This window comes from Hylaeus volcanicus, chromosome 6 (assembly GCF_026283585.1).
Source record: "Hylaeus volcanicus isolate JK05 chromosome 6, UHH_iyHylVolc1.0_haploid, whole genome shotgun sequence".
Classification (NCBI taxonomy): Eukaryota; Metazoa; Arthropoda; class Insecta; order Hymenoptera; family Colletidae; genus Hylaeus; species Hylaeus volcanicus.
The window spans coordinates 23,621,857-23,636,869 of NC_071981.1; the positions used below are offsets into that span (position 1 = coordinate 23,621,857).

At 35.7% G+C, this 15,013-nt stretch overlaps 5 protein-coding genes across 7 annotated transcripts; 3 read left to right on the forward strand and 2 right to left on the reverse strand.

Annotated features, from left to right (window-relative positions):
- The first annotated feature begins 356 nt into the window (after positions 1 to 356).
- LOC128878256 (E3 ubiquitin-protein ligase Topors-like) lies at positions 357 to 4,963 on the forward strand. The gene is made up of 7 exons (XM_054126309.1): positions 357 to 702; positions 1,423 to 1,852; positions 1,936 to 2,169; positions 2,235 to 2,506; positions 2,585 to 2,743; positions 2,816 to 3,029; positions 3,113 to 4,963. Exons 2-7 carry the CDS (start codon positions 1,464 to 1,466, stop codon positions 4,149 to 4,151), a joined length of 2,307 nt encoding a protein of 768 aa, XP_053982284.1. The 5' UTR covers positions 357 to 702; positions 1,423 to 1,463; the 3' UTR covers positions 4,152 to 4,963.
- A 200-nt stretch (positions 4,964 to 5,163) lies between these two features.
- Positions 5,164 to 6,740, reverse strand: LOC128878259 (probable dimethyladenosine transferase). The gene is made up of 5 exons (XM_054126313.1): positions 6,602 to 6,740; positions 6,053 to 6,419; positions 5,575 to 5,920; positions 5,397 to 5,503; positions 5,164 to 5,304 (listed from the first exon to the last, which is right to left on the reverse strand). The coding sequence occupies exons 1-5, from the start codon at positions 6,657 to 6,659 to the stop codon at positions 5,262 to 5,264; spliced, it is 921 nt and encodes a 306-aa protein (XP_053982288.1). The 5' UTR covers positions 6,660 to 6,740; the 3' UTR covers positions 5,164 to 5,261.
- Positions 6,741 to 6,870: 130 nt separating this feature from the next.
- Positions 6,871 to 11,082, forward strand: LOC128878258 (ras association domain-containing protein 8). 3 transcript variants are annotated; one of them, XM_054126310.1, is made up of 11 exons: positions 6,871 to 6,973; positions 7,180 to 7,245; positions 7,337 to 7,463; positions 7,637 to 7,747; positions 7,825 to 8,136; positions 8,220 to 8,579; positions 8,659 to 8,820; positions 8,887 to 9,003; positions 9,076 to 9,215; positions 9,290 to 9,597; positions 9,676 to 11,082. In XM_054126310.1, exons 3-11 carry the CDS (start codon positions 7,392 to 7,394, stop codon positions 9,774 to 9,776), a joined length of 1,683 nt encoding a protein of 560 aa, XP_053982285.1. In that variant the 5' UTR covers positions 6,871 to 6,973; positions 7,180 to 7,245; positions 7,337 to 7,391; the 3' UTR covers positions 9,777 to 11,082. The 3 variants fall into 3 exon arrangements, with proteins under 3 accessions (XP_053982285.1, XP_053982286.1, XP_053982287.1); XM_054126311.1 differs by having other exon boundaries at positions 6,955 to 6,973; positions 7,180 to 7,255; XM_054126312.1 differs by lacking the exon at positions 6,871 to 6,973 and having other exon boundaries at positions 7,104 to 7,245; positions 8,668 to 8,820.
- Positions 11,083 to 11,665: 583 nt separating this feature from the next.
- On the forward strand, positions 11,666 to 13,409 carry LOC128877819 (replication factor C subunit 3). Its single transcript, XM_054125376.1, has 5 exons — positions 11,666 to 11,983; positions 12,125 to 12,262; positions 12,341 to 12,506; positions 12,586 to 12,904; positions 12,972 to 13,409. The coding sequence occupies exons 1-5, from the start codon at positions 11,897 to 11,899 to the stop codon at positions 13,327 to 13,329; spliced, it is 1,068 nt and encodes a 355-aa protein (XP_053981351.1). The 5' UTR covers positions 11,666 to 11,896; the 3' UTR covers positions 13,330 to 13,409.
- A 39-nt stretch (positions 13,410 to 13,448) lies between these two features.
- LOC128877821 (succinate dehydrogenase cytochrome b560 subunit, mitochondrial-like) lies at positions 13,449 to 14,702 on the reverse strand. The gene is made up of 5 exons (XM_054125378.1): positions 14,521 to 14,702; positions 14,388 to 14,444; positions 13,980 to 14,179; positions 13,755 to 13,897; positions 13,449 to 13,675 (listed from the first exon to the last, which is right to left on the reverse strand). The coding sequence occupies exons 1-5, from the start codon at positions 14,538 to 14,540 to the stop codon at positions 13,571 to 13,573; spliced, it is 525 nt and encodes a 174-aa protein (XP_053981353.1). The 5' UTR covers positions 14,541 to 14,702; the 3' UTR covers positions 13,449 to 13,570.
- Between the last annotated feature and the right edge of the window lie 311 nt (positions 14,703 to 15,013).

A 15,013-nucleotide genomic window follows, 5' to 3' on the forward strand; every position in this document is an offset into this window, starting at 1 on the left:
CGCGGTAGCGTATGAGCGTGGCCGCCTATCGCGTAGCCTACGCTCAATCGGCATACTCGCGCTCTGATTGGTCGGGGTTTTCGCTTAATATCTCCTTAACGAAACCTCGGACAACATTTTCGCTAAGGAAAAAGTTGTTTCAAATCACCTCCTGAACCACCCCTTTCAAGCTGTTACAACATTTTTGGGACACCCTGTATTTTGTTAATTTTATCCTAGGTCTTCTTGAGTTTTTTACCAATTTGATAGCGCCACTAGTTGACCATAGAAAGATGGCTGAAGGACAATTAAAGGTTGTTCTCCTTCCATTTTTCATCGTACCTTTGCATCAGAATACATAGTCCGTAATTTGAACTATGTAAACGTAGCCCACGACGATAACGAATATTATTAACAGTAAAAGTTAGCAAAACGTGAGAATAAAATTTTAGTTGTACCAAACGAATAGAAGTTTGGTCGTTGGTGTATTTTATGTATAGTTTCATGCGCGCCCTAGGAACATTTTTTCGTGCCATCATTGACAATAATTCTTACCTTCGTTTGGTATCTGTCTCACTCATGGCATTATGCTTCACCAGTTTCCGCTTTGTGATCATGGGCTTCTATAAGAGTGCTCTTTCACGAAAAAGGTAGCTTCTTGAAGACGTTAATTACGTTTCGCATTGGAGCCGACACATTGATTGTTTTCTGGGTTTCTCGAAGGTAAGACATCAGTGTCCATCGAATTGCATGATTTATGGAAAAAAAAATAGTGACATCGATAATCAATAACAAGTTGAGTAAAATGGAAACATACAGATTATCAAACAGCTTTATGACGCCTTCTTTCTCCTATGCGTGACGTATTTTTTTTTCTCTATTTTCCGTCCGAGAAAGAAGACGTCGGATAGTCGTTTCGCTCTTATCGTTACTCGTCGAAATTTACGTCTAAAGTAATTTATTTTATCGCGATAATTTCGTTTCACGATTGCGATCCATCCACTTTGACAAACTAGCAAATAGCTCCTTTTATATTTTACGTTTATCTACGTTGACTGATTTTATTGACATCGCCCAATGACACTTTTTTTCTAATCTCTATTGTAGCTTTTTAATAGTATCACCTACACATGAATATTTTGAAACTTGTAGACACTCAAGATGTCTTATATAAAGTTGAGTTTGTAAATTGTACCCGAAAGATCATGTGATTCATCTCAAGTTGAATATTATATTATGATCATTACATGATAGTCCATAGTAACACAGAAAATATAATTAGAATTACTTGATATTCATTTAATATGTCAACTTAATAAGTACATTGTCATTATATTTTCTTCGTGAACATGACTTTTTTATATAAGAATGAAATAATACATTTTTATAGGATATATACAGGAAATAATTTATTTTAACAAAATATAACGTAATATGTTTCAGGCCAGTTTGTTTTAATGGAAGGGTAGGCACACCAAGTCATAATGGAAGGTCCATTAGAAGTAAAAGATTCTGCCACAGGTGCAGAGGAACCTATTAAATCAGAGGCACCTGTGCAGAATCCAGATAGTAGCGACCGAAGCGATGGTGCCGTGTCACCTCCCCCTAACTGTAGTATTTGCTTAGGCAAGCTAGTGAACACGTCGTTCACGGATAGCTGCCTTCATCAATTTTGTTTCACTTGCTTACTTCAGTGGTCGAAGATAAAAACGGAATGCCCGTTATGTAAGCAAACTTTTAAATCGATCATACATAATGTAAGATCGGAAGAGGATTACGATCAGTACCATGTGCCTAGAGAATTGGCTACTTTGGATATTAATTTTGAACTCGGACACGGTGTAGACGTCACTGGACATCGTTTTCATTACAGGTGTCCTATAAAACCTCGATTTCGTAATACTACTTGATGTTAAATACGTAACGTTCGATATTGTAAAATTTTCATTGTTTTAGGACAACTGTGATAGGACATCATCGTCGTCCGCACGATATAGTGCTCAATCCTGAACAAGTTGCAAGAAGAGAACAACTCCCAAGCATAGCTCCTCAAGTGTCGATGGAAGAACGTATACACAGACGCATGAATCCAGCTGATTATCGTCGTACCATCTACAGACATGGAATTTGGGCCTCCGCGTTACCCGACGTATTCGGGCGTTTTCGGGAATGTAGCCCTGATTACTATCGGTTAGTCGCTATTTGTTTATTCGTTACGAAGGATAGTCTCGACGACAATTGCATTTCATTTACAGAAGGGAGCCCAGAGAGTTGACTCGACTTATACCATGGTTAAATAGAGAATTACAAGTGTTACGTACTAACAACGCTCCGAATATTGCATACATATTGAGAATTATATTGGATGCTCTTAGTCAATATGATATTAGAAGTCCCGAATTTCGTGATATAGTGCGTCCGTATTTTGGCACGTTCACAGATCACTTTGTACATGAACTAGGCATTTATGCTCGAACTAATTTCGATTTAATTGGATACGATCAGTCTGTGGTTTATGTGCACCAAGGTATATAATTTCGTTACGGTTACTTTTATATTATAAATAACGTTATATTCCTTTACGTAAGATTAACGTTTGTTGCAGGATTTTCAAACGAATACGTATCGAATGTCGTGTCACCTCCATCTAGCAGTAGTAGTACTAGTTCCGATGACTCGGACGTTCGAGTTCTCGACGAGGCCATTGATCTTAGAATGAACGTTGTAACGCCTAGCGTGGGACCCCATACGATCAGTATACCTGGTAAGCTTCGACTCGTTTAATTTTGTTTAATGTTTAAGGTTGGAATATAGTTGAAAATATTGTTTTAATTAGGTCCAAGTACTGTGGGACAACTGTTCCAATTGGATATTTCGTATAATGTACCGGACGTTTTAACTATTTCCTCCGATTCCTCCATGTCTGACAATGAGTGCGAAGTGATCGGTTACGTCAAACCTCGTCACGAAAGAACACCGGAAATCATAGAGCTAGTGTCCTCGGATCCCGAAGAAATAAACATTTCTCAAGTATCAACCGATAACGCACAGTAAGTAGTTGTTCGTTTTGTAACGTTCAATTTTAAACGAAACATTTCTAATAAAAATTGACGATTTCCTATTTTTTCTCTAGGTCTTCCACGTGTACGTTTTACGCAGACAACAGCCAACCAAGTACATCTCATTCCACCAAGAAAAGAACCTCGACCTCTTCGTTCACGGAAAGCAATTCCGATTCGGACAGCGATTACAATTGCAGAAGAAGCAGAAAGTATCAAAGTCGCGCCAAGAAATCGAAAAGAAGTACAACTACCAAAAGACGCAATCGTTCGGTCGAAAGGAATCGTAACCGAGTAAGTAGAAATTTATCTAGCTCTGGAGAAAGCGAGCCTAGGAAAAGAACGACGAGAAGGAATAATCAACGCACGATCAAAAAGAGAATAAGTAGCAGTAGCGACTCCGTTTCCCATGAAACTGCATCAAAAACGAACGATGAAAAAAAATCAAGGACTTCGCAGTATTCCACGAAAGGTACTGTACGCGTTCGTAAAGACTTAATTAAGAAAGAGAATCGTTACACAGATGACGAGTCGTTCAGCAGCGATAGTAGTAGCGACTCCGACGATAACGTTAATAATATAAAGTCTCGCGCGTTACGAAAATCGCAAAGAATCTATACGACGAGCTCGAGTGATTTCGATACAGGTAGAAGGGAAAGAGTGATCAGAACTAGAGGTAAAACAAAACGAACATCAGTTGTGAAGGATTCGTATCGAAAGGAACAAAGATACAAAGACGACCGACAATCTATATCTAGAAGCAGCAGTTCGTCTTCGTACGAATCGCAAAAAGAGAAAAGAGTCAGTTCCAGACGACGGGAATTTCAACGAAATATAAGCGACGACGATAGCAATTCACCGAATAGAGATGTGTCGAGAAAAGGACGCGAGTCGATATCGAAAACAATGACGGCAATTCTGAGTAGTTCGGATTCCGAGGAAGATCGTTATCGATCGCACAGTCAGTGTAGCAATTATTCGAATAAATCGTATACGCGTAAGAGGAAATCTAAACATAAAGATAGGCACAAAAGCAAAAAGAGGAAACGATCTAACAGTAGAACGTATACTTCATCGATGCGATCGCGATTAACTCGACGACATCCTGTTTAAAAATTTATACATACGCAGCATTGAAACATTCCGATTCGAAGAATGATTCTACTAGATCAACGCTAAAGAGAAACGTATAGCTCCTGTGAAAGTCGCGGAGTCATAGAAGATCTCAGGGTAACACCAAATCAAAATCGATAAAAACGTAACGATGCATTTGATCGTTAATTAACTTTGAACATAGAAAGATGTTACTGATGATTACATTTAATTGAAAATTTATAATGATTTTTATTAAGCAGTCGTACGTGCATAAACTATACACAATAATGAAGCATGGTGATTTCGTATTAGTTCTACGTCAACAAAAATGAAAAATTTTTCATGGCCGTGTATCCATGAATGTTAAGATATGCATACTGCACTACACGTATTATTTCATTCCTTTGCTTTTTAAATGAAAGTGGCTTCCATTTGTGTTATAAAATGATATGTAAAAACTCTATAAAAATTCCAACATTAACTGATAGATTTTCCTGTTCGTAATCTTTTATTTAATGTATATTAATTGGATAACAATGGTACCCAGATTCAATGTTAAAGCATTAGATAATGCGTGGAAAGAAGACAAAGTGTATTCTATACACGAAAACGATTACAGAGTATATAATATCTCGCTATTATCTTCATCGATGTATAACAGTCTTGGGTATATTTCTTCACGATCTTGATTCCCAAAGAATGTTTGTAAATATACATGTATCTTATAAGCAAATAATTTAATTAAAAGTTTACATGGATATAATTTTTTGTAAAGTAGGTAAACAGAGAAATGTTACATGTACATTATATATGTTATACGTAAATCGTAAGGTAACTGGTTTTTAATAGATAATGATTTCCCATATATTTTTTTCTCGTAACTATTATGTATATTTAACCCTTTTGCTACTATCGACATCGTAGGCCATTTATCGCAGAATATAACATATACAGCACAAGAATTCTAGAATGGTATTTGGAATTCTACTTTATTTAAGACAGTTTTAAAAATAATTGATATTTGAGATATCGTAGCGAAAGGGTTAACCGACTTCAAATTACCACTTACACGTTATTTAGAAAAATTTATTTATTCTTTTTTTTTTTTGTGAAAACAATATATATTAATTATGTAAAATGCACTCCTTTTGCATTAAATGCGTGTAAAAGGCTAAAATAAAAATTTTGTTATATAAATAAGCGCATGTTACAGCAGGTCATGATACATCGATATAATGTCCATAAATACGATATTTGTCATACCTGATAAAATCATCTATATCCATAGTTCTAGCGCGTTTATTTACAGCGTTTGCTTCTTGCAAGATATCGTTTACCATCTCTTTAATGTCAAATCCTTCTGACACTTCCTAAATATCACGCGAAAAAGAAATTGTTGAATATCCAGAAGCATTCGCCTTATCATACCTATGTTACATACCATGTTATTCAGACTACAATGAAGTTTATAATTTTTCTCCAGCATTGTTAACACTGTCGTCTGCTTAAACGCCGCGGAAAGTGTCTTATTTTTTCTGACAAACGCAATTCGCGTCAGACCATCCCATTCTTGATAATTAATCGGAGGCGGTGGGTTACGCGGTTCTATTCTAACTACATTCGATTCTACTTTCGGTGGAGGCCTAAAATTATTTTTTCCTACTTTCATGAGTAAATCCACTCTTGCCAACAACTGAGTGTTTATACTCAGACGACAGTACAATTTATCGCCTGGTTTCGCTACTAAACGTTCAGCGAACTCTCTTTGAAACATAAGTACGGCGCATCTGCAGAAAATAATGTACTAATCAAGCCTGTTTCCTCTTGTGATTCCTGCATGTTACAAATGCTTCAAACATTGCACGAACTGTGATGCTTTTAAAAGTAGTTACTTTAAATTTGTTATTGATTCAAATTACCTGAACAATGGCCTGTGCAAGAGTAATTTAAATACCAAAGGAGACGAAATTTGATAGGGTATATTAGCTACACAGAGGTCAAAGAATGGTAACTCGGTCTTCAAAACATCTCCTATCATGATCTGCAGTTTCGACTGGTACGGGGTACCTTGCACGCGTTTCTGTAATTCAGCTACCATTCTCGTGTCCACCTCGCATGCTATTACTTTCTTAGATTTATCCAATAGTTTCACAGTCATGTTACCGGTACCAGGACCTATTTCCAATACCACATCCGTCGGTCTTACAGCAGCTTTTTCTACCATACTTTGAATTATAAGTGGATTCTTCAAAATGTGCTGTCCAATATCCGTGTTGAACAAAATACCTGATATATACAAAGTAACGGAGTAAAGTTTTCTCTTAAAACTAGTAAATGCTAGATGAGATATATTTCATTGAGGCAAGTTTTATAATTAAAATTAAGTACGCTTGGGTTCTTCTAATTTAAACAGCACTTAGTTTTGAGATAAAATTAGCGACTATAAAAATATTGCAAATGCTTCGTACCCTGTTTCGCAACATCCTTATGAATGCGAGTCTGTTTCTTTACACGTTCTTTCGGCATTCTGCTATTCCTACTTCTTTATTTTTCTAAATGTATGTACAAAAACAGTATTTATAATAAGCACATGACAATTATCACGTGTCGCTGGTACGCATGGTAAACAGATGTGAACAGATGGTAAACGAGAAGTAAAATTATTGTATTCTATAGATTCGACAGGATCAAAACGTTTCTGCGTCAAACGTTTTCAGCTCCCTCTTACGTAGTAAGTCAGAATTAAAAATTCGGCGTGCTTTCAATTTCCAGATATTTCCTGTTAATTTAAAATTATTAGCGATACTTAAATACATTGCCAGGTTCAGGATATATAAAATGTACGCTTCCATATACCTATGTCTAAATATAAAATAAATAGAAATCTGTTCGCTTCGCGAAGCTGCTGATTGGTTACTGATTATACGAGCTCGACTTTTTCACAAAGCAGCGCTTTAATACTGCTATCACGTCGAAGAAAAGCGTTTGTCTGTCTTCTGTGTTATCATGGACGTAAATCTGTCATTTTAATAATTACACGTTACAGGTTAAAGGAAACTGATTCAACACCGCTGGTCGACGAATCCTGTAAACAATCGTTGGACAAACTCACGTAATAATCGGTGATTTCTCTCGTACGAAAATCGTACCTACGTACGATTCACTTGAAATTTAACTCTGACAAGTGATTTGTAACTTTTCAGTATCAACGGTTTGCGATGCGAATGTTTAATCTTGTTATTATAAATTGGTGACGTTATGGAGCTGAAAGTATGGGTGGAGGGTATACAACGTATCGTATGTGGTGTTACAGATACCACTACATGTCAGGTTGGCACTGTTTATTTAAGTATTTTAGACGTACATTGAATCGTATATAATTTTATGAAACTATGACTCAAATCGTTTTGCACGATACCTTAATGCGAATTACTTTTCTTTGAATGTTTTCACCTGTTTTCATGTGTTTTCACCTACCATTAATACATAAAATTAACTTCCAGGATGTAGTATACGCTCTTGCCCATGCTACTGGACAAACAGGTAGATTTACTTTAGTAGAAAGATGGCGAACCAACGAGCGTCTTCTAGCTCCGTATGAAAATCCTCTAAAGGTATCGATACGAGTTCTATAGAAAATAATCGCTAATTTTGTTACAATTAATAATACTATTGCAATTTGTTTGAAAAGATTCTAATGAAATGGGGAGAATATTCTTCGGAAGTGCAGCTAATATTAAGACGTTCTTCACCGGAGAGTAATAAATCTCCCGGTTCGTTAGGAACACGTTCGTCCCATGGTCCAAGATCGAATGGACTCATAAGTTCCGCGTCGGAGCACACCGCGACGCCCAATAATGGACAGGACGATACCAAGAGTGCCATGACAGTTCCAAACTCTGAACTCGACGATTTACAAGGATGTCTCGATAGGAATCGCGACACTAGAAAATCGTTGACGTTTGGAGGATTGCATGGAAATGTCATGGAAAATAATACAGAAGTAAATAACTTTTGGGTTGCAGTTGGCACTTTTTAGAATAAATCTCGTAGAATAATCGATCGTATTTTATACTCGTATTATAGATTCAAATGGAAAATGTTGCCATAGTTCAACCTACACCTCATTTAAAAAATAAGGAATCGAACATAAGAAAAAATATACAAAAACCAGCTCAGTCTCCTACTTGTACTAGCAGCAGTGAAAGTAACGCGCATTTATCGCAAAAAAAAGTGCGCGAAGTTCCTCCGTATAGGGATCCTCCAGGTCCAGCTTCGCCGCCCATACGAACTTTACCCCCCTACAGGGATCCACCGCCACCTAATTTAAATAGTCCTGGAAGATCGCAATTTCAATTTAGTACAAATAGCGGTAGTCCTCATGCTCACAAAGAGGATCAACCATCTTCTAGTAACTCTGTCAAACTAAAGAGGAATCTCATTCAGGTTCTACAGAAAAGATGCTTTCTATGAATCTATAGAGCAATATTTATTCTCGAGTTCTTAATCAGTTTCATATGTTTAGGAATTTCAGGATACAAAAGGACAAACACAATCTGTAAATCAGTTATCTGGTCAGACACAAAATATGGTTACTGTTGCGTATACTCAACGATACGTTGAACTTATCAGACTAGTCAATAAGCAACGCGATACTATTAATGCACAGCAAGCAGATCTTACTAAAGTACGAAGGGTTGTCTTAGCAATATATAAAAACTTGGATGAAATATACTTAATCACTGGTTTTCAGTTTGATGCTGAAATATTATATTGGGAAACTAAGAATAGGGAGCAAATGCATCAGATGGATTTTATTTCTCAGGAAGTAAGTCGCATGGAATCTACGGGTCGCCTTATCGAAGAACAGGCACGTATTTTAAACACAGCCGAGGTACGTTTTCCGTTACCATATTTGCGATAACGCTCGTTATTTTTATAGCTGAAAGAACTGGCACACGTGGAAGAAGAAAGTGAAATAGTTCGACAACAAGAAAAAACTTTAAAATCGGAAATCACTTTGCTAAGATCGAAACTTGCGAATTGTGAAACAGAGTTACTTCAGTGTAAAAATAAAATTAGGTAAAACATTATTATTTCGCTTATGTTTAATTAAATGTATGACATAGCATTGATTTTATTCCTCTGTACTATAGATTAGTTATGGAAGAACTTGCTATAGAGCAGCATAATATAAGTCGTGAAACGGACGAAAGGCAAATAATGGAGCGTAAAATCATCAGCGAAGTCGAGCATCTTCAGAATGAGGTTGAACAAGCTAAACGTTCGGCCGAATTAGCTTCTCAATGCGCGGAATCATTGAAACTTGAAGTAGTAAGTTTGGAATCGGCGATCGTCGAAAAAAAATTGCAAGTCGAACGACTGGTAGCCGACATGAAAGAAGCTAATTTACAAAGTCTAGCTGTCGCTTGTCAAGATGAACAAGTCAAGTCGTTGCTGGAAGGTACTCGAATTGTAGCTATAAATATAAATTAAAACTGTGATTGATTCGCTAATATTTTTATGTATATTCTTTACTTAGGTGCTCACAAGCCTGGAAGTACACGTAAAATGATAGGTTCTCCGAGACAATTAGAAACCGCGGTACCTACGAGCAAAAATCCACACGGTGTTTGGGTATAAGCATATATTAAGTCGATGTATTCCGAAATATCGAGGATAATATCTCTCATTCTTAATATAGCAGCCACAGCTAAATATTTTAGAAAGATAACGATATAGAAGTGTCTCGATGGCTTTCTTTAAAAGCAAATGAGATACAGTTAAGACGATGCAAACATTCGTCTAATATGGCTCCTAATAGAGACAACGGAATAAATATTTTCCTGTCGTATCGTTCACGAACGCAGTTTATAGCTGTTTGTTTCATCCATTGGCCATATAATTTTCCACGAGCATAGTTATAAGTGTTAACAGTAGTAATTTTAAACGTCATCATGTGTGTATAAAGGATGATAGATATCGGACAATACATTTATCCAAAGTATTAAAATTATTAATCGTGTGGTGCACTCGCACTGTATAACTTAAGAAAATATACTTATAAATTGTTGCAAGCTTTACGGAACAATTACACAAGATAATATTATATATTTTCTATAATCAAAATGATTCTGTGAATTTAAAAGCATTTACATACTGGTGCACTATACAATTGAAATACGAACGTAGTCTGTTCAATATATGTATCTTGTATGTACATATCGTTGAAAGCATGTGATAACGAAGTCTGAAACAAATTATTCTAACGTTCTATTGTAGTTTACATTCAGGGCTGACTTTATGCGTGAAAGCAACCGATGCATCGCATCGGAATGCCTCTACGAAAATCAATTGAAACGTAAAATTTTAAAAATGAACAAAGAAAATACAATTATCATATGTGAATGGTAGCTTTTCATACAAATGGATAAAGTAGAGACTGATGAAAATGTTATGGTTTCTCTTCTGGTAATCATTAATTATGGATTACATTTTGTTAAAGTTGTGTTGAAGTGCTAGTGATTCTAGCTGGTGCCAGCCTTGTTTACATTGTATATGTACTTGCATTTTTAAACCTTTAAGGAACTATCTTCTCCAATTTCATTCCGAAATCAGGTTTGATACAGTTTATCAAACAATTACAGTTATAGGAATTTTCATTGTTCGATACATTCATTATCAACGTGCATTGTTAGAACCAACTCACTGCCATTATCATTAGTAATAACCTTGGAAATCTCGTAATTTAGATTATTTTGTGTGTAATTTCATTTTTATACAAAATATATGTACTTTTTAGTATGTAATCGTTTCGTTATGGATAATACTAATCTAATTCGTACAATGACTTATTGTATTTACCAAAGTGTGTTAGCTTTTGATGAAAAAGTAAGCACTTATTGTATAATGGAACATACAAATAAAAGCTAAGTTAGGGTACAGCGAACAGGGTGAGCTTAGAAATTTTTTTCCTTCCCAAACATAGCTAAGTACTGTTCTTTGGTAACTTGTAATCATTCATTGGTAATCATTGACCAATACTAATATTGGACTTAATACTAGTGGCGCCATCGGTGGAAGAACGCCAAAGTTTGTAGCAAAGTTAGTTTCTATTGTTGATGCTAGATGGCGATAGCGGACATTGATGAAAGTTAGTTACTGGCGCCACCTAGCAACGCTAGTGGAAACTATTTTCACTACAAACTTGGGCGTTTTCCCACCGATGGCGCCACTGGTATTAAAACTGTAGGGTAATCACAGATATTGGAACTGTGTTCAGGCCCATTCCTGATAGATCAGCCGTGGAAGGATGATGTAAATGACGAATCTCAGTACTCAGGATAACTCTCTTTACTTTCTTCCTACTCTCTACAAGGTTCACAAAGCTCTGGGCTTCCCGGCAAAACCCGCGCGGAGCGTACTCCCCTCTCACAATCCGCGAGGAGAGCGGAGGCGTGGGGGTAGAGCCTTAAGGCACGTCCCCACAAAACCAGCTCACTAGCCGCTCAGTGAGCGGTGGTTTTTCCGTACGCTCACTATGGTTTCGCGCGTTTTTGAAATCGTTATGTTTACTTTCACGAGCCTGTAGAGGTTACTAGTATTATTAGTATTTATTTTAAAATATATTTTATGAAAATTTGTTATTTCTGTACAATATGAATGTTTAAAATGTAAATATGGTATTTATAATATGATGCTCGGTAATTTCTAAGTAAACAAATCTTGGTAACGCTAAATTTTTTAACTATTTTTGATCGAAAATGAGTCTTTGGGTGGATAAATATCGCCCGACAACGCTCGGGAAATTGGATTATCACACGGAACAAGCAGAATATTTGAAAAATATGGTAATTACATCTGTCTGAATATAAGAGAATTTAAAGAAAGGTTATACGGAAAAGTCTCCGTTATTCGTCGTAACATATTTATTATCTGTAATTGGAAGGAAACATTTACCTTTATTCAATTAACTCAGTGTTTTGTTTTAGGTAAAGAAGGGAGATTTTCCACATTTATTAGTATATGGTCCACCAGGTGCAGGGAAGAAGACTCGTATAATGTGCATCATACGAGAATTATATGGAAGTGGAGCAGAGAGACTAAGGATGGAAACTATGCATTTCGAGGTGTTACATTTTGCTTTGCAAGAATACTCATTTTTATGCTATTTGATTATGTATAAAATTAACATTAATATTGTTTAGACACCATCCAAGAAGAAGCTAGAAATAACAACAATAAGTAGCAACTATCATATAGAGGTGAATCCTAGCGATGTGGGCATATACGATAGAGTTGTTGTGATGGATTTAGTAAAAACAACAGCTCAAACTCATCAAATAGATTCAAATGGACAAAGAGAATTCAAAGGTAAATAATTAAATATTGCTTTTTATTATTACCTTATATTTTTGAATGTTCAATTAACGATTTCAAAATTTTATATTAGTGGTACTGCTGACTAACGTCGACGAACTTACTAAAGATGCTCAACATGCCCTTAGAAGAACAATGGAAAAGTATGTTGCTACGTGTAGATTGATACTTTGCGCAAATTCTACATCGCGGGTGCTGCCAGCGATAAGGTCTCGATGTTTAGGAATCAGAGTACCAGCTCCATCGATATTAGATATAAAAAATATTTTACACTCGGTTTGTAAGCGCGAAGGTTTAACTTTACCCGATAAATTAGCTGTTAGATTGGCTGAAACGAGTGGTAGGAACCTGAGACGAGCGATATTGATGCTTGAAGCGTGCAAAGTCGAACAGTAGGTAGAGCTACAAATACGAAAATTGGGCAAACTACAATCTTTTACGTGTTAATTTCACTTCCAGGTACCCATTTACGGAAGATCAGAAAATTACGGAACCTGACTGGCAAGTGTACATTCGAAATACGGCTAACATGATGGTCAGCGAACAAAGCCCGAAAAAACTTCTCGAAATACGCAATAGACTTTACGAATTATTGACCCACGCTATACCGTGCGATTTAATATTTAAGGGTCTTCTACAAGAATGTATAAAAAATTGCGATTTGCAATTAAAAATTGAAATCGCAACAGTTGCAGCCGAGTACGAACATAAGATGCGTAAAGGGTCCAAACCGATTTTTCATTTAGAAGCATTTGTTGCTCGCTTTATGGCAATTTATAAAAAATTTATCGATTCGTCTCTCGAGTGTTTTGAGTGATGTATTTATTGGCATACTTAAATGTACTTAGGCTAACTATTCAAACATAAATAAACGTTTTTAATGAATTCGTACACACATTTCTAGATTGTGTTATATTTATCAATTATAAATTAATTGACGGTACCATCTAACAAAGTATTTTATTCTAGATTTAACACAGTTAAACCTTGTTGACTTGATAATACAATGAATTTTGAATGAAAATTGTATCACAATGTAGCAATGTAATCATTTAGACTTACAATACAGCAAGAAGAATAGCAGATGCTACAGATAAAGCAGTCACTGCATAGCCAGTGCTGTATACTTCTTTAATTGTAAGGAACTTTCCCAAATCCCAAGCCTGCAAATTTAAACAGCAAATGAAAGAAACCATGTATTAAAAAGACAATAATATTATTGAGAATTATTAAATATTTTACCAAGTGTCGGAACCCATTAAATGTGTGATACGTGGCAGGAAGAGCTAATGCAGTTTTCCCCAGGAAAAGGAGAGGAGCAGACAAACCTAGCTCCTGAGTCATTTCGATAAGGCAAGGTATACCTCCAGGGATGAGCAGGGTTCCTGTGGTAAAATAAGATGTCACTCATTTTAATAACAAATTGCTTTTTCATTCATTTTTACTCAGAATAAAGCACAATCTTACCTAAACCAAGCGTCATAGCATAAGTTGCTAGTATGATCCCTGTTGTGCGATGTGTTATCGATAGGAACGCTGTTAATTGTATCTGATAAATAGTCAAATGGGGAGACATAGGCCGCTTGAGGCGTGCATTCTTCTCGTCGTGAGTTTCACAAACGGCACTTCCCATACACAGTGGTTTCGAAATAGCGACATTATGTGGGCTAAAGAATTCATTTTAATAACTTCTATATTTAAATATCTATAACTTCTATATTAAATATTCTATATTTAAGATTGAGTTAATTTCGAAATATTTCGACGCTCGAGTGATGATTTAATTGGTATAGAAATATAAATTATAAATTCTGAAATAAAACTTAAATGACACTCGAATAAAATGAAGAGGTTATATATTATGTAACACATCACCTGGAGGTGTATAAACTCCGAAAATTGCGGAGATCGATGTTTCGTCGACATAGCAGCCTAGAATAGATGAATTTGCATTGTCTGCGTTATTGTAACCAATTAAGTACAATAAAAAATTAAGACACTTTACTACCTCGTATAACACAACGCCATGTTTTTTATTTCTGTCAATTTCTATACCTGGCTGCTTCGATCTTATCTATGCTCGATACCTACTTTCAAATGTGGGTAAATACACTTGTCAAATTCACGAATGTTTTTAAATTAGCCTGTATGTATCTTTGACTATATAAGTAAATAAGCAAATACGCCAGAGGTATGTCACTTTACAGCAACATTTTTTTTTGTCAAGTGTTGATTGAAAAATTGATACACAGCAGGTGATAAAACAAAAATTTTCGTTCAAGATAAAGTTTTTAATTTCAATTACAGACTTGGATCATCAAAAAATACGATTTTCCATTTGAGATACATTTAAAATTGAAATTTTATGAGCTATTAGGGAAAAATAATTTTCTAAAATTTCAGATACGTAAAAAAAAACTAAATTGTCGAATATCTGCGAAAAGATCGATTTTATGATAATTTGTGTAGAAAATTTTTTGTAGATAATTTAATTTTCTAGA